We start from the raw sequence: 25,161 nt of genomic DNA, 5'->3' as shown, positions 1-25,161 counted from the left end.
GCCATAAAAACTGTCACAAATACTACAATCCTCTTCCGTCGAAGAATTTCATAAGTCATAAACCATGAATTCGATGATATTATCGTCAAAGTCATGAAAGAATTTCGGTTACAAGAGAGATGAAATAAAAAACAGACCCCACGTTAACCGAAACGCGCAGAATATCCCGCAGCGATAATCCTTTTCACTCCCACCAAAGCCACCGTCCTCGCGACCTCGCCTCTTATCATCCCGCGAATAAATAATTCCACGGGAAGCTTCCGCCGAGAGCAACGTGGGAAATCCCCTCGGGGCCGCCCGATCGCCGCGACCGACGGCTGTGATCGGCGCCCCGTCCCGCGCCCGCACGATCACGGCCGTCCATCGCTGGATCGGACGCTCCCCCACGCGCCGGTCTCCGCTTCAACTATATATATTTCTATCTCTCGGCCCTCGTCCCGTCCCGTCTCGCCTCCTCCGCAAGTGACGTCGACGCCTCATCTCCCCTCCCTCTTTTTCCCCGCAGCGATACGGCATTCGTGACCTCCCGATTGTTGCCAACCCCCCTCGCCTTCCGATTGCTGCCACCCCCGCGCCTCGCCGCTTGCCCGTCTCCTGTTCGTCCCTCGGGAGCGGGAGGCTAGGGCCGACAGCAGCGTTCGCGCCGGCGCGGGATTGGGTTCTTTGTTCTTGTCAGGTCAGCGGGATGAAATCTCTTGTTTCCTTTTGATGTTTTTTTTTGTTTTTGCCCGAAAGATTTTGCGTTGTCTGGTCGATTGGAGGACCGGTGTGTGTCATGGGGGTTGATCTCGGTTGGATTCTTAGGTTGCTGCCTGCCCTTGGGTTAGCTCCGAAAGGTTCTGATGCTTTGCTGCTGCTGCTCCTCCTGGCTTGTGCTGTTCGTGCTTGGGGTTGTGATGCCTTTGTCCTTCTCGAGGAACAAGGGAAGATCGTTGTTAGCTCTGTCGGTGGTCTCCTTTCCTTTCCTCGGTTTGGCCAATTGTGTGTTGATGCGCCTGCCGCACTAGGAAATCGACGGTGCTAAAATCGTTTTTCTACCCAATGTCCAACCGAGAAATTGTTTATGTTTAGATTTAGTGCAGTATCAATTTGAACCGCACTAGGGAATCGACGGTGCTAAAATCGTTTTTTTACCCAATATCCAACTTCCAAACTTCTAATTTCGTTTGTGTATTGACGAATGCGTGCCCTGTGTTAGACATGAGCAGACAGCATTTGGAGGATTTACTACCATACACAAATCTGAACAATTTTAACAAAATGTGTTCGCACTCCAAAACATGATTTATGATGTAATACACTGTTTCTCCACAACATTGACTTCTTGTGTGAATTCTTAATGGTGATAGCGGTGGATTTGTTGTGTGAATTCTTAATGGTGATAGCGGTTGATGCTGCTGAGCTTAGCAGATCCGTGTGCTTGATTATTGTTTCGTTTCGTAGTCTCACATTCAGGATCAGTTATTTTGTTTCTTAAGGCTACTCTTATTAGCCGTCTATCTAAATTTTAACACTAGGAATATTGATGTGCTCCCACATTTATCTAAAATACTCAATGTAACAAAACAACGTGTCTGAATTTGCGATAGCCTGAGCTTAAGCTCACCAGTTAATAATATTACACATGGGATGAGAGCAATCAAGAAATTTCGAAGATGCTGGTGGACAAATAATTCAGTGTTCCCTGATTCTAATACAGTATATTGCCATTATCTCTTGGTTATAATTATTTTAGTCGGTCACTAGATATGTGAAGTAGTGGTCTTTTCGGTGTATTTGATTTAATTCAATATGCCAAATGATGTAGCTAATCCATCATTGTTGTGTCCACATCACTTTCCACACCTTGTTTTTTTTTTCAATAATTCACTTGTCGATGGACCTTATCAACCACATAAAGTTCACTATGTCATGGAAGCATTTATTGGAGATTGGGATGGGATGCCTCTCAGGCTTAGTCAACTCTGCTGGTTTATTCGTCCATAGCTGCTTACCTGAATATTTCTATAGAATCAATTAGAAGAGAGGCAGTATTAATCTAGTCAGGACCTGCCAGGCTGCCATCCTTGTCTAAGCCGCCGTTTGTAAACTGTGGGTGCATATTAAATGCTAACTGTTTTGTACTATGCCTTTTCTTCCCAAGGCATAGTAACTTTAAGTTGGCAATGATGGTTAATCTTAATAGTATTGACTTTGCACACATAGGACATAAGCTGTTTCATTTCCTTGCTGACAAAAGTTCCCCATTTATCCTGATAGATAATACTTGTAGCGTAGGGATAAGAATGTCATTTGTGATAAAAAATAAAGGGCAGTGTATCTAGTTCCTATTGAAAAAATTGGATAATCCATTCCATGACTGCTGACTCAGCCTGCTAGGAAAGATGATGGATTCTTCCTTGATGTATCAATTGATTACTAACCAGGATAATATTAAGTAGTTTTTTTCTGGCATATAGACACGGAGTTTTGGAGCTTTACCTAACATCTGCACCACTCTTCAGACTTGTTAAATGTATTTGGATAGACTTCGCTGGACAGGATGATGTGGTGTGGGCCAAAAAGCTGCATTTTACCTGGACCCGCTTAGTTTCATATAAATCTGTTGGTACCATGTGGCTTGCGTTGTTCCTTCCATTCTCATTTCTGGTGTGTTTTAAGTTTTTATTTCTGTACAATGATTAGTAAAGTGGGCCCCACTCAGTGATGCTTTACTTAACTACATGTCATATGCATTCCTAGTGACATATTTTTGTTTGTTGAACTGCAGTGCTGTGTTTGCTCGCAAGGGTCATCGTGAGAATGGACCAGATTTACATGGCTGCTGTCAATAACAAGACTTCATTGCCTGATGATGAGCCAATGAAGAAAATTAGTGGAGATATGCCTGTGACTGCTGGAAACGCTTGCTTTGACTGCAACATTTGCCTTGATTTTGCAGCAGAGCCGGTGGTTACTCTTTGTGGTCATCTCTACTGCTGGCCTTGCATCTATGAGTGGCTATGTCCAGGGGTTGGATCGACTGCCAGTAACAACAGCAGTTTGGCAAGGCGACAGTGCCCTGTGTGTAAGGCTACACTCTCCCCAGACATGCTGGTGCCATTGTATGGTCGTGGGGGGAGTCTGAAGAAATCACTGAATGGTGTGCCCATTCCACGACGACCAACCGTGCAGCGGGAGGCGGTTGAGCATCAAAACACACACAATAACATCGATGATCGGCACCATGAGAACATGGAACCCAGCCCTCCACCACAACCGCTGCGGCATTCGAGCCATCATTCCAGTGCAACTGAATTTGATTTTATTTACCCGCCATCACCAATTGGGCGTGGCTTGATCCACTCGACGGCTGGTGGTGTGCTTGGGGGGATGGCAGTGGCGGTGCTACCATGGGCATTCCGTGGCCAGGTGCCACCGAGCATGTTCATGAGTCCCCACTATGTCACGGCACACAATATGAGCTCTAGAGCGAGGAGACATCAGATGGAAGTTGAGAGGTCACTGCATCAGATCTGGTTCTTCCTCTTCGTTTTTGTGGTGCTGTGCCTGCTCTTGTTCTGAAGCAAGATGGTGGTGTATTCCTTTTGTAAATACGGGAAGGCAAGACACTAATGGGTGGATGCATATGGTAAAAGAGGGTGGTTAACACTGTTGGTCTGTATCGATAAGCATGTGCCTAAAGCATGCTGATATAGAGATGTAATGTGACAAGACTTAAGGTGAAATGCACATTTCATTCTTCTCTTGTCCTAAGATCAGGAACTGTGTGCCTCGTCCAAACCATCTGAGCTTTGGTCTGTTTGGTTTGCCTTGCACCTGTCCCTTAGGCCATTTTCAACCCATAACACTAGACATAGTTTTGATAAACTCCACATTTTATTTTAATTGACGTTTTGGATAATGACACGTTCTACAAGATATATCTTTGACCTTATTTTTCTTTTATAATATATATATTAAATAAATGCATATTTATTTTTATTATAGTACTTTAAAAGACAAATATATATGTATACAAATATATATGTATATGTATATATATGTTATTCTAGTTCCTTTAAACTAAATATTTTTAAAGTTATTGATGGTCAAAGTTATAAAAGTTTGACCTCAACCTTGTCCAAAACGTCAATTAATATGGAACCGGAGGGAGTACTAGACACTACTCTTTCAATGCAAACATCACTATTCCATACTTCAATTTAATACTACTTATCTCACATGATGTCTTGGATGTTGTGTAGAAACCATGTCTCATGCAAGACATGGTTTCCTTCTCTTTCCTCATTTATTCATTTGCCACATCATTTTTTTTCATACTAGGTGCCAACTTATTTAATGCTATGGACACCATCCTAGTCATTGGGTTGAAAATAGCGTTCATTTGCCACATCATTTTTTTTCATACTAGGTGCCAACTTATTTAATGCTATGGACACCATCCTAGTCATTGGGTTGAAAATAGCGTTACTGCTTTACAGTACTTAACGCAATTTGTACTATTAGATGGTGCCAGAATTTTTGAAACGTAGCTGAATCATAAAATGAGTAAACACCGATTAATTGAACTTTATGCCCCCACACCAGGCAAATTAAAGTGACTGACTGTATTGAAGTTCAAAAATTACATTTTGTTCCGTAAGGTTGCATCTTTGCATTTCAAAAAATGGTTAGCATCTTGTCCATTTCACAAAACGTGCTTTGTCACGTTTGCGGCAGAGTCTCAGATTCGCAAATGATGAATGCAGTAATACATTGCACGTAAAAGGCCAGTAAACCTAGCGAGACATGGATTGACTGATAACTTGATCCACTTTCAGAATGGGAAAAAAAATCACGGCGTTTACATAAGCTTCATTTGCTGTACCAATCCAGAAAGAGAACGGAAAAGGTAAGAACAAAGAAGAAAAGTAGGAGGAAGGTTCTACTGCTGCTGTTGCGCTGGATCGCCTGGGATAGCTCCTTGTTCCCACGCTCCACATTGTTTGTAGCTTCAACTGCCTGAGAAGAAGGCATACGTTGTGCTATAAGAAATCAGGAATGAAAACACACAGATAAAGGTACATGATCACTTGCCAATTTTCATATATAGCACCATTGGACCTCCTGAGTCATCAGTTAAAGATCTTATACCTTATTTCGTTAGATGGTATTATAAAGAGGGAAATGCAAGGTAGAGACCATGCCAGTTATTCAGAAAAAGAAAAAGAAAATTTAATTTAATGAGGGAAATGTGTGTTCCAAAGATCCCAATAAGAAGATCAGTGGATGATAACAAACGACAGACACATCATGTTTAACAGTACATCAGCAAAAGAGTGCCATTTATATTTTTTCCACGAATATCTACATGTATGTTCACATAAGAAGACAATCTACAAGAAAGAAATAACAGATACGGTGTACTGGCTTAAATAGATTTTCTACCTGGTCATATAAATACTGGATCTGCTGAGCTTGTTGTAGAACATGTGTTGACATGAGATGATTAAGTGCTGACATCTCTATCATCTTTGTCTCTGTTTCTTGGACAGCATCAAGAAGATTTGTCAACTCCACCTAAGATACAAGTAAAAGGATGCAAATAATTAATCATGCATCATTCACTCGAATTTCACCAGCATAATACATATACATCAAAATATTACCTGAAGAGCTCTTGTTTCATCATCCAAGAGTTGTTCTTGAACTCTTAGTGGTGCAGTAGAGACCTCCTGATCTTCAACCTTTGAAACATCAGATTTTAATACAAGGTTTGGCTTAGATGGTTCAGCAGCTTTGGTTTCTCGTTTCTTCTGAATCCGTTTTCTTGGCATCGCTCTGTTAATAGCATCTTGAAAACGCATGGTCCGAAGACGATCAAATTGCACAGTTACTGAGTGAAGACGCTCACTCAAAATCAAAACCTGGAGAAATTATATGGAAAACACAGCTTAGCAACATGATCATGTAATTTGCATAAAAGAGAAATTCGTACTAAGAACACAACATGACCATGTAGTTGCCTATACTAGCAGCTCTGAATCAGAAAATAAAATTTCACATTGTTCAAATTCACCTATTTTTACAGGATGGTTGCAGCATGGCTATTTTGTCCTATCTAATGTCCAATAATAGCAATAAACTAAGGGTGTGTTTAGTTCCACACCGAAATTGGAAGTTTGAAGAAAAAAGTTGGAAGTTTATGTGTGTAGGAAAGTTTTGATGTGATGGAAAAGTTGAAAGTTTGAAGAAAAAGTTGGGAACTAAACCCGGCCTAAGGTATGGATATCATGCTACCAGACCCACATCATCCAGCTTCATCAGGAAAAAAAATGCTGGACCTATCAATTCTTCTAATTAAAGGATAACACTCAGATTTATCTGTCTGTTAAACAACTTGTCTCAGTAAAAGATAATTTTGTCCAAGGGGAGAAGATAAATTATCCACAAGGAGTTGATTAGTTTAAAAATACATATACAAATTACAAACTGCATTAACAAAAAACAATGCCTGGAATATCTGTAAGATGGAAAATGAAGTAGCAAACATATATCAGAACAAATGAGATTTTACTGGTACAATCCTCCATGTGCAGATAATGAAAATACCAAAGTGCTACTGCATTTTTGTATTGGAAAATAGCAAAATAATTGATCCATGGCAAGAATAAAAAGGCATACCACGCCATGCTGGTGAGCTATCAAATCCAACCGGGAGCTCTCATCGCTTGTACCAAGCCATGTCTTTGTACTTCCACCTTTTTCTTCATGGATCCTGTTCTTTAGGATATCTATTTGTTCCTTGCATGCTTTTACAAAAACACTGACCTAATATAGTCTCAGTAATTAGACAGATAAAAAGTTGAGAAGACAGCCTAAGCCATAGCCGAAAATTGCCAAAAAAAAAGAAAAGCACACATGTTACCAGTATGAATATATCAGGATGCGATAATAGTATTAGTACCAAAGAAAGATACTCCAAGGCAATGTCAAACAGACCTTAGTATCAGATTTTCAATAAACTCATCCACCATGTTGCAAAGTATATGTTTTAACATGATTGCAGAGTAGTGTTGATGTCCTAATGTAACCTCGTCGGAAAAGAAAGAGTAGTTCAACAAATTTTTCAATGAACTCATCCACCAGGTTGCAGGGTATGTTTTAAAATGATAGCAGGTTACGGTCGATGTCCATAATGCTCGTAGGAAAAGAAAGAGTAAATCAACAAATAACCATTATTCACCTCATGCTCAATGTTGTCCCTTTCTTGCTCCGTGGTGCGATGCAAGTCAACATAGTCCTTCCTATGCTTCACAATAAACTTCTCCAGTTCCCTGATACTCTCAAGCTACACGAAAACAGACCATAAATATACTAGCAAGCTACCGTACCAAATCATCACCACAACATTGCAGCTAAGACAGAATTCCTACCGTCTTGATTGCAGCCTTTGTAAAGGGTAATTTGGGGGCCGGCTTCCGGATGATGAAGGAAGACATGAGCACGGCTAACTGAGACTGCAAAAAGGAAATCAAGACAAACGGTGGATCAACAATATTCTTGAGGCGATATAGCGAAGATGGGGGAGAAAAGCCGCGCCAATCGCGCGCGCCCGAGCTCACCTCCGTGTACCCATGGCCGAGCGCGGCGACGCGGACGGACTCCTTGAAGTCCTCGGTCCTGTCGCGAACCCTCGACATCGCCCAACGCAGAGACTAGCAGCTAACGCCTACGGCCTTCCTCCTGTCAGATCACCGCGAGCCGGCGGGATGCGCCGAATCCTTCGTTTGTGGGCGGCTACGGCGAGCGACGTGGCCGCCCGCGCGGATGGTTCGACGGCCACCGGAGAGCTGCGTGCGGCCGCCGGCGCGTCGGATCGGGCGGCGAGGTGGGGGAGTTTGGCTTTGAGTCCGGTCTCCTTCGCGAGAGGGGCAGAGAGGCGTGAGAGGGAGACGCGCAACAGGGGAAGACACGTGCTGGGCTGCTGGCCCACATGTCAGTGAAAGCCCCGAGCCAGGGCAAACCACTGGGCCGAGCTGATCCGTTTCGCGCTCGCTCGCCGCTTCGCCTCTCCTGATCCCCCTCCCCTCCTCAAGAATCCTCGCGAAACCCTAGGCGCGCGGCAGGTAGGGCATGGCGAAGGATCAGAACGGCTCGGCCGCCGGCGAGGGGGAGGCGGCTGCGGCTGTGGCGGCGCGCAGCCGCAGCAAGTCCATAGAAGCCGACGAGGAGGAGCGTTCGAAGGGGAGACGGGACCGGGACCGGGACCGCCGTGGCAAGTCGAAGAGGCGGGAGGAGGAGGAGGAGGAGGAGGAGGAGGAGGGGGACGCCGGGAGCGAGTCCTCCGGCGAGGACTCAGGCGAGCGGCGGAAGCGGCGCAGGAAGGAAAAGGAGCGGCGGCATCGGCGGCGCCGGAGCCGTAGCGCGAGCTCGGGCTCGTCGTCGGAGTCTGAGTCCGAATCCGAGTCTTCTTACTCGGATTGCAGTGCGGGGTCAGAGAGCGAGACAGACTCAGAGGAGGAGAGGCGAAGGAGGCGGCGGCGGAGGAGGAGGAAGGAGAGGGAGGAGGAGGAGAGGAGGCGGAGGAGGAAGGATAAGGAAAGAAGGAAGAGGAAGGAGAAGGAGAGGGAGAGGGAGAGAAAGAAAAAGGAGAAGAAGAAGAGGAGGAAGGAGGAAAAGAAGAACTTGGGCAAAAAGGCTGCAGTGACAAACTCGTGGGGGAAGTATGGCATTATCCGCGAAGTCGATATGTGGTGAGGATCCTATTTCATAGTTATTCATTGGAATGCCGTATTAAAATTGTGAATTTATCTAGCTGTACTTTGGTATTTTCATGCTGTGATTGCCTGCCAATGCATTATGCGTATCGATTGGTACTACAAGTTGCTGTCCTGAATCCCTGATCATAGTAAGATAAGGGAGTGATGGTATTTACCTGAGATACTGCAATGCACAAAGGGGATCTAAAATGATGTAATAGCTAACCGTATCAATCTTGTTCTGGGTTTTGGTTATAATGGTAAAAGATGAGATCCATCTAAACAACAATATGCCACTGAATTATTTAATATGAAAATCGGTGACTGGAACTGCTATGGAGAGATTTGATAATTTAACACTCCTTAAATTTGCTATGGTACCATGCAAGAGGGTGTATTGGAAAAATACAAATTTGCTACTCAGTTCTCAAAACAATCTGGACTGGCGTTATTATCTTTGAAGCAGGGTTTGCAAATCAATTCGTAAAGTTTAAAGTAATCATATGCTTAGCAAACAATATATAATTCCAGTATCCAATTGGATCTTAATACCCCAAGAAGCTTGCTTAGTTCAGCTTATAGCAGTTTTTATTGGTTTGAGTGGGTGAGTTTAGACTCTGGAGAAGCACGCAATGTACACTAGCATAGTATGTCTACTTCATTCTTATGAGTAAACCATGCAATGTGTTTTGTAGGAACAAACGACCAGAGTTCACTGCATGGTTGTCTGAAGTCAAGCAGGTATATTTGTTTAATTATTCTATATATGTTCTTTGCAGTTAAGACAACGCTATTGATTGCCCCCAAAGGAACCACTATATTATCTTTGTATTGCTCTGCTTTAAGTGAAAATATTATATATAGGGTAATTGCTGCCAAACGAACATTTGAGCCTTATTACTTTGTCTCAAGAGAAAAAAACAATATCATAAAAATAGATGAATACTACTGCAATTTAGAGTTGAGGCTTAAGTTAGACCTGACTTAAAATTAAAGATCTAAAGGTACTTTGCTTCTCTTATCCTTTTTCATGTACCTTTGAATTCCTTTGTTTGGTTGGATTTTTCCAATTTCCCTTTTATTCTGGCTTCTGATATGATCATGTAGAGCAGACCAGATGATCTATCACCCAATTTTATTACTTCTGAATGATTATTCTACTGTTTTATTTGTTTGCGAAACCAATGTGTGAAGCTTACTTTTGTTGTTAATATGGTTACAGGTTAATTTGGAGGCATTGTCAAATTGGGAAGAGAAGCAAATGTTTAAGGAGTAAGTTATTCTACTGCCATACTCGATTAATTTTATGGGCTTCTGCTGGATGTTCATAAACGACATTTACATTACATTTTCCAAGGATGTTTGACATGCATTTTTTGAATGTATATCAGATTTATGGAAGATCACAACACAGCTACTTTTCCGTCAAAAAAGTAATCCGATCTACTATCCCGTTCTTTAATTTTTCTCTTTTAGTATTTGCTACTGTAGCAAGTTCTTGATAGAAATTTCTCATGGCCCTATCCTTTTGTCTTATCAGATATTATGACTTGGATGCATATCACCGTCGTGTGATGGAAAAAGAGAAAAAGAAGGGCCTAAAGAATGCCTTGGGAACAGAACGTACTGTATTTAATGATGAGGAACAGCGACGGTATGTATGCATATGCTTATTTAGTTTGTGTGTGCTTGTAATACTTTGCATGTTTAATCATTCTCATATTCAATCATGAGGCATTATGAAAGCAAGTAAATTACTGGTTGTACTATTAGTCCTTTTATCACACCGACTTATGTAGTTATGTTATGCCTCATTTTGAGTAACAAATTGCTTTTTGGAACCAGTTACTTTGTTAGCTAGTTCTAGTTTTGGGCTGCTTACATCAAGCAGATTTCATGTTCTACACAAACAAGTACAAAATACATTGTGTTTTAATTTGGAGTGGAGCTTATTTATTTTAAATCTTACTTCTAAAGTCTTATTGAAAAATTCCATGCAGGCTGGAATTGCTCAGGGAACGTGAACGGCAAAAGGAGGAAGAAGTGGCAGCTTTAAAACGCTCCATGCAAACTGGAATGGTTCGATTATTGAAACTAATTTTTGCTCTCTATCTTCCATTTAGGTTTCCTCTGCATCAAACATGAGAATGTTTATCTACAGTATTTTTTTTGTCCACATTAAATGGATTGGTCTTAATAATTTAAAGATTAGATGATCCAGCATTATCTTATCTTTTGTCCTCTAGTGTCCTTTAGTGTCCAAAGAGACTCTAGTGTCCTTTAGTGTCCAAAGAGACTTTTGCTAACCTTTTGACAATTAATGGTAAGTAGTTTGCTTGGAATCACACCGTGTGATTGAATTATCTGCCAGCACATCCTTTTTATGAACAGGAATTCATGCCCTTAGTAATTGTTGTTTATGACCATCCCTTCCATGGGTGCAACCCAGCTTGGTAGCTGTTCAATTGGAGTGTGCATTGCAAGTCTTTCATTGCAACCTAGATAAGTTCAATTTTCTTGAAACAAAGGCTGTTTGCAAGTTTTTCCTTAGACCCTTTACTTGGTCAGCTGATGCCAGGTGGCACCAATTTATGTTCTTTATCTCAACATTAACAACAAAATATGTAGGAGGATTTATGCATCTTTTCAAGGGAAAATGGAGGACTTGAACCCATGACCTCAAGTTCTCAACCACCATAACCTTGTATATCTGTCAGGCTAGGCTACATGGGTGTCACCACGTTTTTGAATTTCCCATTGTGTTAATAACAAAATAATACCTGATATTTCTGGGGTACGCCTGTTTAAAACTCAGGTGCCTTTGTTAGGTTCATGATATTGAAAATCTATAAATGTACTTAGTTCCTGTTTATCCCTTCCTAATTGGCTGCACTGTATAATCTTTTCTGATAATATGTTAGCACGTAAACCTTATACAAAATTAGCATTGGTTGACATGAGACACATTTTTTGTCCCATCAATGAACTTACTGTGGTTGCTCCTGATTGTAGGCTCAAGCAATGAAAGAGCAGGCCCGGCTACGGGAGGAAATGATGTACCAGTACAGATTGGGCAATTTTGAGGTATGCCCTTGATTCTAAATTTGAAACCAGGCAATTGTAAGTTTTGGTAATAGAGGGAAGTGCATAAAACTTAATGAAATCTTTTTTATTTCTTAGGCTGCAGCTGCAATCCAGAAAAGATTGGATCCTGATGCTCCTCTACAGTAGGCAGCTTGTGGAGAGCGATATTTTCATTTAGTTGACCCTTTTATGAATACTGTAGAACCTTATGAGTACTGCAGTACTGGTTGGCAAAAATTTTAATTTTACCGAGCTGGCTTGTAAAATGCCGTGAGCGGATCGATATGATTTTCAGAATCTAAGCAATCTTAGCTTCACTCGGGTTTTATTCTTTTCTGTATGCCTTTATGTGTCACTTGTGTGCAACCAGCTGGAAGATGTTAAAAGCTTCTTCCGGGTGCCCCACAAGGGTGTTTTTGTTGCACGAGTTTGGGGCACTTTGGGCCTTGAGGAAACCAGTAGAAACTAGAAAAGTTTGGCATAGTCGCTACCGCCTGCCGGACTGCCATGTACCACTTGACCGCTCTTCGTTTCGCTTATTGGGAGGATAAGCGAAACGGTATATTTACAAATGAAAAATAATTTGTGAATAAAACTTTTATATACGCGTTCTTAGCAATCTAAGAGCAAATGCTAAAAAATAAACTTAAATGAAAAAAACTTCAAAATCAACTCTAAATTTAAGTTTGAAAATTTAAATTTTGGCTGATAAGCATAAGCACATCTTATACCGGAGTGCCATGTACCAGTTGACCGCTCTCTAGCGCGTTCAGGTGCATCTTAGTAATAAGATGTTACTAACGCTGTGTTTAGTTACAAATTTTTTCTTCAAACTTTCAACTTTTCCATCACATCAAGACTTTCCTACATACATAAGCTTCTGACTTTTTCGTCACATCATTCCAATTTCAATCAAACTTTCAATTTTGGTGTGAACTAAACACACCCTAAGGTGTTTACGAGATGATGAAACAAAGCAAAATTCTCTGGTAAGTGTTTAAGTTTTCTTGTGAAAAAAGACAACTAGGAAAGTTTCAGCCTGCCTCAGAGATAATGGAACAGCGCAAAATTCTCTGCAAAAGGCACAAATTTATCCAGTTCTAAAAAAATTCCTCGCCTTGTATTATCACGTCAACACGCCGAATTGTTCTTTCAAGAAAAAAAAACACACACCGAATTATAGTTGTCCTAAGCAAGGAGTATCGAATATTGACAGGCAGATCCCTATCACCACAGATTTCACCAAAAAAGATCAAAGAACACCAATCCATCAAGGGGAAAATAGACCAATACTATAAAGCCATCCTTACAGGCGATCTCACACGAAATTCTATCTCAAATAGAAGGAACTACTACAAAACCACCCCGATCGCACAGGGCAATCAAGTACTAATAATCATACTAGATGAATCTACTCAAACAATATGTCGGATCGGATGGTTCGTCGACGCTTCGATCGCTTCAGTGCTTGATGCTCTTGACCTTGTTCCACGCCTTCTTGCACGAGTCGCCGACCACCTTGACGCCCTTCATCACCGCCCCCTTGAGGTGCTTCAGCTCCTTGGCCCTCTCCTTCACCTGCAGATCGAATCCGCCCATCCTCTTCCTGATCGGAGACGGAGGCGAAAAAGAAATCTGATCTCTTCCTGCTACTGGGCTTGGCGACTTTGCCGTGCGTTCGAGGGGAGGAAATATCCAAGGGACTTGGTTATATAAACACCGGCGTGCGCGTGGACCTAAACCAACCACGATCCGAAGCCGGTGCTGATCTGTAAAGTTTGAAAAGACAAGGTGTACCGGCGTTTTGAAGTTTGCATGGATGGAATTTTGAGGATAGATGCGCTTCTTATGGTTCACGTAAAACATCTCATTTTGTAACGAGGAGTCCTCGATTCGTATTCTATGTGGGTCCGGTTTGGCAGCCAGTGTTTGAACACGCAAAGCCTCGATTCGAAGCTTCCTCCGCAAAGAACGCCGTATGACTACGACTATGGATTTGTTCTGTTTTAATATTGTACTATTGGGTTCTAGATCTAACCTTCCCATGTGCTTCGGAATTGCTCCCTCCATCTCATAATATAAAGAATTTTAAGTTTTTGCTTGCAACGTTTGATCACTCGTCTTATTCAATTTTTTTTTGAAATTATTATTTATTTTATTTGTAACTTACTTTATTATCTACAGTACTTTCAGCATAACTTTTTGTTTTTTATATTTGCAAAAAAAATTTAAATAAGACGAGTGGTCAAACGCTGCAAGTAAAAAATTAAAATCCCTTATATTGTGGGATGGATGGAGTACAGTTGCGCTGTTTGTTTCAGCCTTTCAGGTGAGGCGGCGGCCGGATGGTTTCAGGTGAGCATTGGTCATTCCCAACTGGCACAGCTCTTCCAATCAATTCCCCACCTGTCGTCATTTATCCATCATCACATCACATGCCGGCATTGGCGGCATACCGCATACTCGATCACACTTTCGATGGCTCGTTACCTTCGAACATTCTTCGCGCGAACAAACATACAGAATAAACAAAGAGAACATCTCAATTCTCAGCCGGATCAAGAACACACGGCATAAAAGGTGGCATTGACTCACGAACCCTGCGACTGCGTTTCGACCAGGGCAAACACACACGAACAGCGCGCGCGCGCGCGCGCGCGCGCACACACACACACACACACACACACAAAACAGGAGCACAGGAGTGTCAAGGCAGGAGAGACCAAGAGAGATCCAAAACCCTCGGACCTACTTCTCCCCAGCTTCAGCCCTCCTACAGGTAAATCCTTGAAGCAAACCAAGCAGCAAAACGCTCTCTTCTCCTTCGGAGAGGGCGGCTACCTGTTGCGCATGGGCCATCTCCCTGATTCCTGAACAAACTACTCACACTGACACACACTCACCAAAACAGCTAAATTAGCTACACTAACCATGAATAGAATCATGAATGATCAGACCAACTAATATGATGAGCTGCATAACAATGGAGGATGCCTGGCTCTCCTGCCTGACCGACTGCCACGTCGGGCCTGCCTTTGCGGGCCCACCTGGCAGTTTCCCGGGCCGATAAAACGTGGGCCCTGGGCCGGCGGACCCCCACCCGATCAGAGGGCGGCCTCGAAGTTGAGGCGCGAGGTGTAGGTGGCCGTGGGCTTCCAGTTCCTGGGGATGACGTCCCGGGCCGTGAGCGCCTTCTGGGCCGACAGCGTCGTCAACCTCACCGAGAAGGGCCCGACAAGCGGGCCCCGCACGAGGCACCACGTGGCCCCCCACACATGCTTCATGTCCAGCCACTCCACTGAGTTCGCCTGCACCCCGCCATGTGAAAGGCAGCACAAACAGATTAGAAACAGATCAACAATGAGCAACTAGGATACCCGATACCCTTCAGGAAAAGAAAAAGGAATAAGCATTAAGTAAGTAGCAGTAACCTTACTACATTCAGAATAGATTATCACAGAAACGTACAGTTTCAGGTTAAGCAGAGCAGCCTGAAACCTTTACAGCAAAGCAAGCCATAGCGCTCAACGCTGGCATGCATCGTCGTCTGGGATTCCGAATCTTTGGATGCCACTAGGCTACCAAGCCCACAACACAGAGTCTTCATCACAAGCGTGCCTCAGTTTGCAGGGTGGGGGTGTCAGGGTTTAACAACCGTGAAAAGCATTAGCAAGTGCAAAAGCAAGGGCACCATGCAGTGTGGCTGGTAAAAACTGTCGACGGAGACCAACGCAAGTGCATCAGTGCATGCTCTATCTTCTTTGCTGTTGTTAAGGAGAGGGGGAGACCGAGCTAAAGCGGCAAAATCATTGACGGCTCTTTGGTGAAAGGATGGCTAGGGTTCATGTGCTTTGCCATTGCATTGGGGTTGTAGACTGAATGAGTTGCTGCTCTACAGATCTAGTGCACAAAGCCGGAATTTTTTTTTATGCACACATTCCAGATAGGAATCATTTGACAAAGAGAATCATGCTTTTATGCAAAGGTTTGACTATGTCTGGAGTCTGGTAGCTAAGCGAGGAAGTGAAAGAAAGCAGGATGCTTTCTTGACCATGTGTGCCGTACTTACTATCCTGTCTCGCAAGTGCTCCCTTCTTTTGTGTAAACTTGTATTGGAACAAAGGACTAAATCCTGACAAGGCATCTGAGGCATTAATTAGTTGGAAACCGTTGGTTTCACTTCTCCTAAGATGCTGGTTTTGGTTAGGAATATGTGATCCTGTAACTTGTGGAAAATGTGATTCTAGAACTTCAGGTTGATCTAGAAAGGACAGCAGAGAGACCCAAGTATCCAACAGTATTATGCTAGTCATTCAGTGAACACTGAACAGAGGCCTGAAGGGTAAAAGCAGCAAGGAATTAGGCAGTACACATGTCTCCAACCACATCGGCCCACTAGAGCAAAGAGGGTGAGGAACTTGTCACATGCTGCACACATGTTTGCAAAGGGAAGAAGCTGTGGTCCAATTGCATCCAGCAATGGATTTGTCCCAGGCAGCACTGAGCATGTTTCCCAGCACTATGGGCAATTAAAAGCAAAAGATGACCCCATTTTCCATTTCTACCAGCTAAAAGAAAAAAAAGTAATGAAAGAAAGTAAAGAAGCTTGATAAGCTCCATGGAAGGAAGAACATTGGTAGGATGCATTAGCTACCTGCTTTATCTGCATGGATCCAATGTCGCCCTGGCCGTCCTCGAACTCGACCAGCAGTGACAGCCAGAAGTTCGTCGAGCCCTCGTTTACACGGAAGGCTATGTTCTTCCCGCCGTACTTGCACGCAGTCCTGGTATATTTGAACACTGCACTGGTCAGTTTCGTCGAAAAGAAACACAAAATTTCGGGGTTCGTACTAACTGTTAGTTGAATGGACGGTACACGTGGCATGCGACAGCTTTTCTATGATCAGGTAGACTGATGAACGGAGAAGCAGCATTGGCAAAGGAATTATAGACAAGAGGTTAAATGCCATTTGGATATCTGTTGCTCTGACTGAGTTATATCAAGCAGAGCTGCAGAGGCATGTGTAACTCAGCAGCAGGCAGATCTAAATAAGGAGCTGAGCTAGCACATTCAACTCTGGACGATTTTAATTCCCTGTATGCGCGTAGGCAAATCACTGTGCTAGAAAAAAAATTTCAGGCAGGGGTCCAGTGACCATGCATTTACTTTGCCTGTGGTCTCTCCTAATAACCTACTGTAGATGCATAGCTAGGGGGGAGGTTGTAGATACACATCGTAACGGGCCAAGTGTTATGGCCGCTGCTCATCTCTCCAAAAGGATTCATGCCATCCGTAAGAATCGGGTTACGTTGTTGCATGCTGCTCACCTTCTGTAGACGACCGACAGCTGGCCTCGGTCTCGCAGGTGGCCGCCGGCGCCGGCGACCGCCATCCTGCTGAATGCGGCGCCGCTGAGGTCGAAGTGCGTGCGGCCGAAGGCGCACAGCCCGCCGGGGCACTCGTCGGTGACGATGACCGTGACGGCGCGGCGGGAGCAGATGCCGTGGTCGAGGCACTTCACCTTGTAGCAGGCGCCGCAGCCCTCGCCGTCCTTGAACAGCACCGGGCTCACCGACCCCACCCGCGCCTTCATCGGCACCACGTCCACCAGCGATCCATACCCACACGCCCCGCCTGAAAAATATGACAAGAAAAACGTTTTGCTTTGGTTGAACCCAACAAAGAAATTATCGCCAATGGCAATGCCAAATTGCACTATACTAGATTGTAGCGTGCAAGAACTGGACGGACGCCAACTGTTTGGCCGTAATCAGTGATCACAGAGTCAAGCATGTGGTTACAGAGGAAAAACAGTAGTAGTACTACAACGGAAACAGTCAAGTCAGAGCATCAAAGCTTAATTACAGAACACAGAGCAACTTGCTGTAAACAGGGCGAATCAGTGGTGGAGGAATCACAGGTTGTACTGTTCCGTTGCGGTACGACGACAAAACTGTAGGTAGTCTAATGCAAGATGTTGTGACTGCAAAGCGTAAATGGCAGTAAAAAAACTTCACTTGTACTACTGATTCGCTGGATTTTACTCGTAACAGGAGTACTATATTTACCAGCAGTGTCGGTGGAGGGACGAGTGACGAGCAATTGAGTGCATTTATCGTGAATATCTCAGCCGTTGGTACCGAGTAAAAATCGCGGGGAGTTATTGGAAGACCTGACACGGTCTTGCTGGTTGCTGGGCTGAACGCACTGAAAGCCTCGCAGCACGAATCGTAAAGCGCCGGAGCGACTCGATGATTGACGCGAGTACACGGTGTGTAGCGGGGGCCCGCCGAAATTCCTTCCGGATCTCACGCGATCCGCGGACGCCGGAGGTCGCGCCAAAAATGCCGTAACGGGCGGAATCATTGTCCCCGGGAGGAGAATGATGGAAAAACTAAGTGCATGTTCACTTCGATGTCAAAAAAAAAATCTTACTAAATTGACAACTTGCTAAAATTTTAGTAGGATTTTTTATATAGTTATAAAAATTTGGCAGCAAACTAAATGTAGCTATTTTTTTTTATAATTTTACCAAAATTTGATTTGACTAAAAATGGCATAAAGTGAACAGCCGCCCGATGCAAATGTGACGGATGCGAACACAATAATCCTCCTACTTATTTTACAGGTATCTATTCCTAATTATCAGCTCAGTGAAAAAAAAATGCGAGGTACAGTACTACTACGAAATACAGTACTGATTCCTGCGTATTTGCTCATATGGTATATGCTTCCAATTAAATGCTACAGGAACCAGTATGCTTTGGTACTCTCTACTGAACTGTGAGGAGCTGAAAATGGAGAGACGAGTTCAGAGAGTTTACCGGTGCTGCCGTCGCCTTCGGCGTCGCCGTACCACGTCGCGGTCGCCGGCCGCCACTCCATGTCGACCGCCGCCGCAGCCGCCGCGGACTTGGACTTCCCGCCGTCGAACAAGAACGAGGCGGAGATGGGGGGCGCGAGCAGCAGCAACAGCAGCAGAACGCAGAGCGAGAAGGAGCGCGAGGAGGCAGCCGCCATTGTTGGGTGTGGGTGTGGTTCCCCTTTCCTCCCCTTCTCGCACTCCCCCTCCACTCGCTAGCACTGCGGCTGCGGCTGCGGCTGCGGCGGCTTGGAGTTGGGAGAGTTGGTAGGCTTCGTTTTGGGGAGCTTTCCCCTTTTATGGCTTCGAGAAATCCCAAGCCCCAATGCGCGGCAGAGATCAGAGGAATGGGTCGCTCTCGCTTGGGCGCTTGGCTGGCTAGCTGGCTCTTCTGTACAAATGGCAATGCAGGGTTTAGCGGGCAGGGGGGCTCTGGGCGTGTGTAGTGTACCACAGTGGTGGCCTGATTTATAATGGAAAGCTGGAAAAGAAATAACCGGCGAGCTGCGAGGTGTGCAAGTGCAACTGCTGTGCTGAGACCTCTCGCTCCATATGGGTGTGGGTGTCCAGTGACCAGTGTGTGGATGGGCAGTGGAAGTGTGGAAGTGGAACCCCCTGCCCGCTTGTGAAGCTAGCCGTGATGAATAGCCTTGACCTTTTTTCAGGAAGAGAACCGTGGAGAGAGAGAAGGGGCCGGGGAAAGGCACTGATGACTGAGCTTGTATTATTGCGTAGCTATACTAGACCGTTCTTTTCTTCCCATTACTACAGTGTGTTTTTCTCGTGTACCACTATCGTTACAAGCACTGTAAAACAAGCATGGCCGTGGCTTTTCTCGTCACGCTTTGTCGCCCCGGACACTCCGGGCAGTGGGCAGGCAGGCAGCGGGCAGCTCCTCTCGTCTCGCCCCATGTGCGCGCGACGTGCTGGGTGACCGGGTCGGGCAGACCGTTGATGTGCGTGACCCACCGTGCGTGCTGCATCGGGTTCGCTTGACCGTTGCCGTTTTCACGTCACTACTCAACGGCACAACACGCGCCACAGGAAGACAGTACCAGACTAGCAGTTGTATTTTTAACAGTAGTTAGGACTGGTTTAGTTTGAGAGCTAAATTAGGAATTTCAATATTTGTTAATTTTAATAGTGTTTAGTATCTATTTGATTTGAAGCTAAATTTTAGCATATATAAGAAAATAGACCATTTTAATAGTAAACTTATACAATTTTGCCTTACCAAAATTAGTTATGTCAAAATTTACTAAAATTTAGCATTGACAAAATTTGATAAGACCTATTTAGACTACAAACCAAACCAACCCTTACGGCCCTCTTTTACAACGTGGGAGTGGGATCGCGGTGACACCGTATGTATTCGCGGCCGTATTTTTAGTTGGTCGTTGGCTTTTGCAGCCTTTTCCCTCCGGTGAACGTGGAGGCGAACGTGTCCGACTGTTCGTTGGCGCCAGACAGCTCCTCACTCCACAAGAAGTCAGGAATGATCTACCGAGGCTGAGCACTAAGCTCGCTGTTCGTGATGTGTAATCTCCGTTGATTTTCCGTTGTCTATTCCTCCAGCTTAGTACGCGTCAAGCAGGGCTTATTTAAGAACGAGCGAGAATCTGTCATTCTGTCTTTGAAGCCGTCACGTTCTTTGATTTTACGGCACGAAACAAATGATCTGCCCAAGAACGAGCACCTCTCACTCTCTGTTAAACGATGATGGAGTACATTGCGTGTCAAAGCGTGGAAGCCTAAAGCGGCGGGAAGGGAAGGAAGGTACACAGCCTACGCTGAGTGGTGATCCAGAAAAAAATAGCAGTAGGGTACTTCCTCTCCCATCTACATATGATAAAAAATTTTAGTGGGATCTTCGTAGAGGCTCTTATTATCTTTACATTAATAGTGGGGGCTCGAGACTCTGCCGCCCCCAATGCTGGATCCGCCCAGGTGAAGCAGATGGATGCCTTTCTGGTCTCGAGTCCAGGCTAGCAGAGGGTACAAGTACAACAGCCAAGGGGTCTGTCTGTTCATACGCAACGAGAGATCCGATACAATCGCACTTCTTCGCTTCCGTTCTAGGGACGGGTAAACTAGTGCAAAGTGCGGCAGCTGCATGCAACTGCAAGAGAGAATCTCGATCCTTGGTCAATGACCGGGTTGGAGACCGTTCCGAAAAGCTCCAAGAGGGAGTGACAGACGTCGCGGCCTCCGTCGCACGTGGAACAAAGCAAAAGGACACACGAGAACCTGTGCTACAAGGTGAGAGTATATACACGGCCCAAAAGATAAACAAGACTTCCTGCTGGATCGGCCCATTTTCAGAGCCTTCGGCCCACCATAGACTCCCTGTCATCCGCGACCAGCCACCAGCCGCGAGCCGCCGCCTCGGCTCCGCCGCCTTGCTCCGTGCTCCAGTGCTCCGCTCCTCCTCCCTTCGCCCCTACGGCTCTCGGCGGTGATCCTCACGGCATCGGCGCCTTTCCATCGCCTGCGGCTGGCCCCGCGGAGCGCGGGTAGGGCGCTCGGCAGCTCGCTCGACGCCGTTGCGCCGACCGGTGGTGCCGGCTCGTCCTCGGCGCCGGCGGCTTGGGCTCCCGCGCACCCTCCTTCGTCGGCACAACGGCAGAAAACGAAGCTACAGAGGTGAAATGAATCCCCAGTCCGCTGTTCTTACTATTCGATTTACCAGCTGTTGATTTTTTAATCTATATTGCTGAACATGAACCTGAATGTACTGTCTCTTGTAAAATCAGTTCTCTGTTTACCTTGCGTTTAGCAGGAGTGGACTTGATACAAAGACACACTTATTAGTAGTGAAAATGCTATATTGTGTTTTCACTTATTTAAATAAGTTTTGTGATAAATCTTACTGTACTAATTGGTCTCCCACCCGTAAACCTTGCAGATACGTTGGTTGGTATCTTGGTGAATTCAGGGTTTATTGCTGATTAGGAGAAATTCCTTGTTGAATATGTCAGAGACTCACGAGAAAGATAAGCAATTTGAGAAAGAAGGAGAAGAAGGGGAAGAGGAAGAGTATGTCTTGCTTGAGTTGGATGATTGTCTTTATTCCGACGTGCAACCAAATGCTTCATATGTGCTCTCTGTAAGTTCATCCTTCTCCAAATCAGTGGCATAATGGAACAGATGGCATGTTTTGAGTTTACAATTTTTTTTTCTCTGAATGTTAGATTTTATAGATGTTAGGGCCTGGGGTAATGTAATATCTAGAGATGGCTCTAAAATCAAACATCAAGGAAGAGGTTGCTTATTTCGCAAAAGAAAAACAAAGAGCCTGGTTGATATTTGCTGAAGAGAGGAATGTGTATGGGCATATAGCTGGAGTAGTGAGCTTGATGCTGATTACCTAATACTCCATCCGTCCCAAAATATAAGAACATAGTATGGGACATTTCCTAGTACTACGAATCTGGACAGGTTGATGTTCCATCTGGTACTAGGTTTTTATATTTTGGGACGGAGGGAGTAGAACTCTTGCCATTAGTTTGAGAAAGATTTAAACTAAAATTCCTAGGAACTAAATTTCATGGAAGCGCAAAAGGATAAAGATTCATAAGTTTCATTTATTTTCAGAAATAGGAACTGAACTTAGTTCAGTTGGTTGACTTGAACTTGGGTGCCTTGTCTATTAAATTGATACTAAGTTTCTCCTTAATATCCATCACTTGTTTCATGTGTTTTTAGCAACCTTCGTTGGCATATATGTTCAGAATTCTTCAAAGTCCTTTCTGCTGGCAATTGGTATTAGTTTCAGCTACAAACTACATAGAGCTTCTAGTGTGTGTTATTTAGCCGTTCGATTCCCAGCAATTTAGAGACTTTGCACTTTTGTATCATGATTTATGGACGTGCAAACACCAATGTTTTCACATGCTCATATCTATTTTAAAATGTTTGTTCAGTTCATTTATGTATACTTAACAAGTTTGGTCATGTTTTCCAGGGTCTGGATACATTGACTCCTACCTTGATACTAGGTGATGGCCTGAAAATGGTGAGTACTTTATTAGTTTAGTTTCTCTTTTATCGCTTGACTTCTTGTTTGATCATGCCCCTGAGATGTGGAGTATGGACTTGTTGATAGTGATCGAGATCCTTTGTGCCCTAGATTCATTACAGCCATACATTGCCTGTAAGTTCTTGCGAGTATGCACTAATGTGTCATGGTTCAAGCTTTACCTGAGATTATACTAGAAAATCAGCGCGCCTGTTGGCGTGCTTACTATATGACCATCATGTGTTTATTTTATATGCCCATTAGTCAATGGCACATACATATGTTTTAGTGAAATAAGTTGATTTTTTTGAATTTTCTACAGGAGCTTCAAAGAACCTCTTAATGTGTTTTAGCTTTCAATGTAATCTGTATCTTATAATATTGTAGTGAAGTACTTGAAAACAGAACATAATATTTCCTTTTTTCTAATGCTACTTTTCCTCATCTATTTATTTTTTATTAGTGACCAAATTAATGAACCTGTAAAGGAGTAAGATGGAAAATACATAAATATATATTTAGTGCATAATCAGATCACTGAGCTAGTTGGGTATTGAAACAACCGATGAAGAATAAGAGAGCAGACTTCTATTTCATTCTAGTTCAGATTTGAGAAAGTTCTAGACTTCCCTTTCTTAACCTCTTCCCTCTGTTTTTGGTGCAGCACAAATGAGTTTTTCATTTCTTTTTTTTTCTATTAGTAATTGCTTGATTTATCTCAGTTTTTATAGTGCCATGTGGTCCAATCACAATCTGGTAAAACTGCCGGCTTGAGAATAATAAGATTCAAAAAATATACTCCTTCCATACTCATAAAGGAAGTCGTTTAGGACAATGTTTAAGTCAAACCTTGGGAATATAAATCATGAATAACTCTCAAGATTATATGAGGTTTGAAAATATAAAAATTATATGAATAGATTTGTCTTGAAAAATACTTTCATAAAAGTATACATATATCACTTTTCAATAAATATTTTTATAGAAAAAAGAAGTCAAAGTTGTGTTTTGGAGACCGTGTCTCTGTCCTAAACGACTTCCTTTACGAGTATGGAGAGAGTATATTTCAATACCTCCTACACGATCAAAAGTTAGAACATGTTTAACTCTTGTTATTGGAAACTGTCTATGAAGTAATATTCGTTAGGAAAACAGGTAATACTGTACTCGTGTATCTTAGAGTCCTGACAGGACAAGGTGGACATATGACACATTTGAATACCATACGTTATTTGTTGTAGCTTCAGTGACAACGTACAACAATCAATGCATTAGACTAAAAATATCAGGTTGACGCTGATTGCTTTGCATCTGCTCAGGAGACTCGATTGGGTTTTTTTTTCCTCTGCTAACTTTGACTTCTAAAATAATTGGTTTGAAGATTAGCGGTCTGTACTTTGGGTTTCAAATTATAAACCTGTTTGCTCATTGAAACACTAAACCTCCTTGCTGAGCTAGCTGTCCGTTAATGATTGTTTAATGACAGATTGGAGAATACCAAGAGACTATTGGCACATGCTATTTGTTCTCAGAAACAAGTAAGTTCTTTTATTCAAACCATTACCCCCTTTTCTTCTTTTTTGTAAATTAACCGGCCTTAGATGCCATTAACTAGTATATTGATTTGATACCTGTGAAGATGCTGTTGTTGACATGATATTTCCTGAAGATTTTAGATGGTAGCTTTATAATTTATACACGGTCCTACTTGCACCTCGTGTTCTAAACCCCCATTAGTGAATCCTCTATTAGGATATGGTTGAATCAAAAGAACTTTATATATATATATATATATGTTTTGACCTTGTCATCAGGCAGTTTAATCAATGTTTATTAGGACCTAGGAGCCCCTTGTTGCAGATAGTGTAAAGAAAACTTCTCTTTCATCTAATGCTGTTTTTACAGCTAATTCGTTCAATGTTCTAATCCCTTTTTATTGTCAGATGCTCCACCAAAACCCATTCACGGTGAGATGGCACCTCCTGAAGAAAACAAGGACAAGCAAGCCAGCTGTAGCAAGGAAGTGCCATCAAAGGAGGTGAAGCATCTCGCAAGCGTTCAGAAGATCCTCAAATTTCGCTCTATCAATGCGGATCATGAGCAGCGTAGAGCCTACAGGGATAATGAGAGAGAAATTTGAAACAGAACTTGTAGCGTTTTTTTTTTCTCATCACCAACTTGTACAGTATTTATGCTCATCTCACTGTGGTCCTCTAATATTATTCTCATCTTACTGTGACGCTGTCTAGCTTGGTTTAGCTTGGAAAGTTGCAATATATGCGAAACTCTTTTGCCTCACTGTAAACATCTGAGAGGCTTAAAAAAATCGAGCATCATGGTGGACAAAAGAGCGAGGCTGTTTTTCTGTTTCTTAACTCTTATAAAGGAGTTTAGGGTGTGTTTAGTTCACGTCAAAATTAGAAGTTTAGTTAAAATTAGAACAATGTGACAG

At 43.4% G+C, this 25,161-nt stretch overlaps 6 protein-coding genes across 6 annotated transcripts; 3 read left to right on the top strand and 3 right to left on the bottom strand.

Moving 5' to 3' along the window:
- Nucleotides 1-444: 444 nt before the first annotated feature.
- LOC4336483 (E3 ubiquitin-protein ligase RMA1H1) lies at nucleotides 445-3,761 on the top strand. The gene is made up of 2 exons (XM_015780367.3): nucleotides 445-676; nucleotides 2,771-3,761. Exon 2 carries the CDS (start codon nucleotides 2,803-2,805, stop codon nucleotides 3,562-3,564), a length of 762 nt encoding a protein of 253 aa, XP_015635853.1. The 5' UTR covers nucleotides 445-676; nucleotides 2,771-2,802; the 3' UTR covers nucleotides 3,565-3,761.
- Nucleotides 3,762-4,796: 1,035 nt separating this feature from the next.
- LOC4336482 (syntaxin-81) lies at nucleotides 4,797-7,918 on the bottom strand. The gene is made up of 7 exons (XM_015780366.3): nucleotides 7,608-7,918; nucleotides 7,419-7,502; nucleotides 7,229-7,333; nucleotides 6,667-6,813; nucleotides 5,652-5,909; nucleotides 5,431-5,562; nucleotides 4,797-5,004 (listed from the first exon to the last, which is right to left on the bottom strand). The coding sequence occupies exons 1-7, from the start codon at nucleotides 7,683-7,685 to the stop codon at nucleotides 4,858-4,860; spliced, it is 951 nt and encodes a 316-aa protein (XP_015635852.1). The 5' UTR covers nucleotides 7,686-7,918; the 3' UTR covers nucleotides 4,797-4,857.
- A 117-nt stretch (nucleotides 7,919-8,035) lies between these two features.
- LOC4336481 (DEAD-box ATP-dependent RNA helicase 42) lies at nucleotides 8,036-12,145 on the top strand. The gene is made up of 8 exons (NM_001419697.1): nucleotides 8,036-8,738; nucleotides 9,440-9,485; nucleotides 9,967-10,016; nucleotides 10,136-10,177; nucleotides 10,285-10,398; nucleotides 10,745-10,823; nucleotides 11,757-11,828; nucleotides 11,925-12,145. The coding sequence occupies exons 1-8, from the start codon at nucleotides 8,119-8,121 to the stop codon at nucleotides 11,973-11,975; spliced, it is 1,074 nt and encodes a 357-aa protein (NP_001406626.1). The 5' UTR covers nucleotides 8,036-8,118; the 3' UTR covers nucleotides 11,976-12,145.
- Nucleotides 12,146-13,098: 953 nt separating this feature from the next.
- On the bottom strand, nucleotides 13,099-13,508 carry LOC112938639 (uncharacterized). The gene has a single exon (XM_026024694.2). The coding sequence runs from the start codon at nucleotides 13,425-13,427 to the stop codon at nucleotides 13,290-13,292; it is 138 nt and encodes a 45-aa protein (XP_025880479.1). The 5' UTR covers nucleotides 13,428-13,508; the 3' UTR covers nucleotides 13,099-13,289.
- Nucleotides 13,509-14,353: 845 nt separating this feature from the next.
- On the bottom strand, nucleotides 14,354-19,327 carry LOC4336479 (expansin-B17-like). Its single transcript, NM_001419698.1, has 4 exons — nucleotides 18,654-19,327; nucleotides 17,157-17,463; nucleotides 16,483-16,612; nucleotides 14,354-15,136 (listed from the first exon to the last, which is right to left on the bottom strand). Exons 1-4 carry the CDS (start codon nucleotides 18,847-18,849, stop codon nucleotides 14,933-14,935), a joined length of 837 nt encoding a protein of 278 aa, NP_001406627.1. The 5' UTR covers nucleotides 18,850-19,327; the 3' UTR covers nucleotides 14,354-14,932.
- A 1,667-nt stretch (nucleotides 19,328-20,994) lies between these two features.
- LOC4336478 (uncharacterized) lies at nucleotides 20,995-25,051 on the top strand. The gene is made up of 5 exons (NM_001419699.1): nucleotides 20,995-21,334; nucleotides 21,597-21,797; nucleotides 22,656-22,706; nucleotides 24,196-24,247; nucleotides 24,653-25,051. Exons 2-5 carry the CDS (start codon nucleotides 21,663-21,665, stop codon nucleotides 24,847-24,849), a joined length of 435 nt encoding a protein of 144 aa, NP_001406628.1. The 5' UTR covers nucleotides 20,995-21,334; nucleotides 21,597-21,662; the 3' UTR covers nucleotides 24,850-25,051.
- Nucleotides 25,052-25,161: the final 110 nt, after the last annotated feature.

This window comes from Oryza sativa, chromosome 4, assembly GCF_034140825.1.
Source record: "Oryza sativa Japonica Group chromosome 4, ASM3414082v1".
Taxonomy (NCBI): Eukaryota; Viridiplantae; Streptophyta; class Magnoliopsida; order Poales; family Poaceae; genus Oryza; species Oryza sativa.
The sequence above is the reverse complement of the archived record's forward strand: the minus strand, read 5'-3'. Positions and strand labels throughout refer to the sequence as shown.

What these genes read in the sequence shown, in the direction of transcription:
- LOC112938639 (XM_026024694.2), bottom strand. Translation starts at nt 13,427, where the DNA reads ATGGGCGGATTCGATCTGCAGGTGAAGGAGAGGGCCAAGGAGCTGAAG.
- LOC4336479 (NM_001419698.1), bottom strand. Translation starts at nt 18,849, where the DNA reads ATGGCGGCTGCCTCCTCGCGCTCCTTCTCGCTCTGCGTTCTGCTGCTG. An exon ending in CGAAGGCGACGGCAGCACCG is followed by an intron (nt 17,464 to 18,653) that starts GTAAACTCTCTG and finishes CATATTTTTCAG; the next exon opens with GCGGGGCGTGTGGGTATGGA. An exon ending in CTGTCGGTCGTCTACAGAAG is followed by an intron (nt 16,613 to 17,156) that starts GTGAGCAGCATG and finishes CAAATATACCAG; the next exon opens with GACTGCGTGCAAGTACGGCG.
- LOC4336482 (XM_015780366.3), bottom strand. Translation starts at nt 7,685, where the DNA reads ATGTCGAGGGTTCGCGACAGGACCGAGGACTTCAAGGAGTCCGTCCGC. An exon ending in TCGGCCATGGGTACACGGAG is followed by an intron (nt 7,503 to 7,607) that starts GTGAGCTCGGGC and finishes TCCTTTTTGCAG; the next exon opens with TCTCAGTTAGCCGTGCTCAT. An exon ending in ATGAAACAAGAGCTCTTCAG is followed by an intron (nt 5,563 to 5,651) that starts GTAATATTTTGA and finishes CTTGTATCTTAG; the next exon opens with GTGGAGTTGACAAATCTTCT.
- LOC4336481 (NM_001419697.1), top strand. Translation starts at nt 8,119, where the DNA reads ATGGCGAAGGATCAGAACGGCTCGGCCGCCGGCGAGGGGGAGGCGGCT. An exon ending in AATGATGAGGAACAGCGACG is followed by an intron (nt 10,399 to 10,744) that starts GTATGTATGCAT and finishes AATTCCATGCAG; the next exon opens with GCTGGAATTGCTCAGGGAAC. An exon ending in ACAGATTGGGCAATTTTGAG is followed by an intron (nt 11,829 to 11,924) that starts GTATGCCCTTGA and finishes TTTATTTCTTAG; the next exon opens with GCTGCAGCTGCAATCCAGAA.
- LOC4336483 (XM_015780367.3), top strand. Translation starts at nt 2,803, where the DNA reads ATGGACCAGATTTACATGGCTGCTGTCAATAACAAGACTTCATTGCCT.
- LOC4336478 (NM_001419699.1), top strand. Translation starts at nt 21,663, where the DNA reads ATGTCAGAGACTCACGAGAAAGATAAGCAATTTGAGAAAGAAGGAGAA. An exon ending in TAGGTGATGGCCTGAAAATG is followed by an intron (nt 22,707 to 24,195) that starts GTGAGTACTTTA and finishes GTTTAATGACAG; the next exon opens with ATTGGAGAATACCAAGAGAC. An exon ending in CTATTTGTTCTCAGAAACAA is followed by an intron (nt 24,248 to 24,652) that starts GTAAGTTCTTTT and finishes TTTTATTGTCAG; the next exon opens with ATGCTCCACCAAAACCCATT.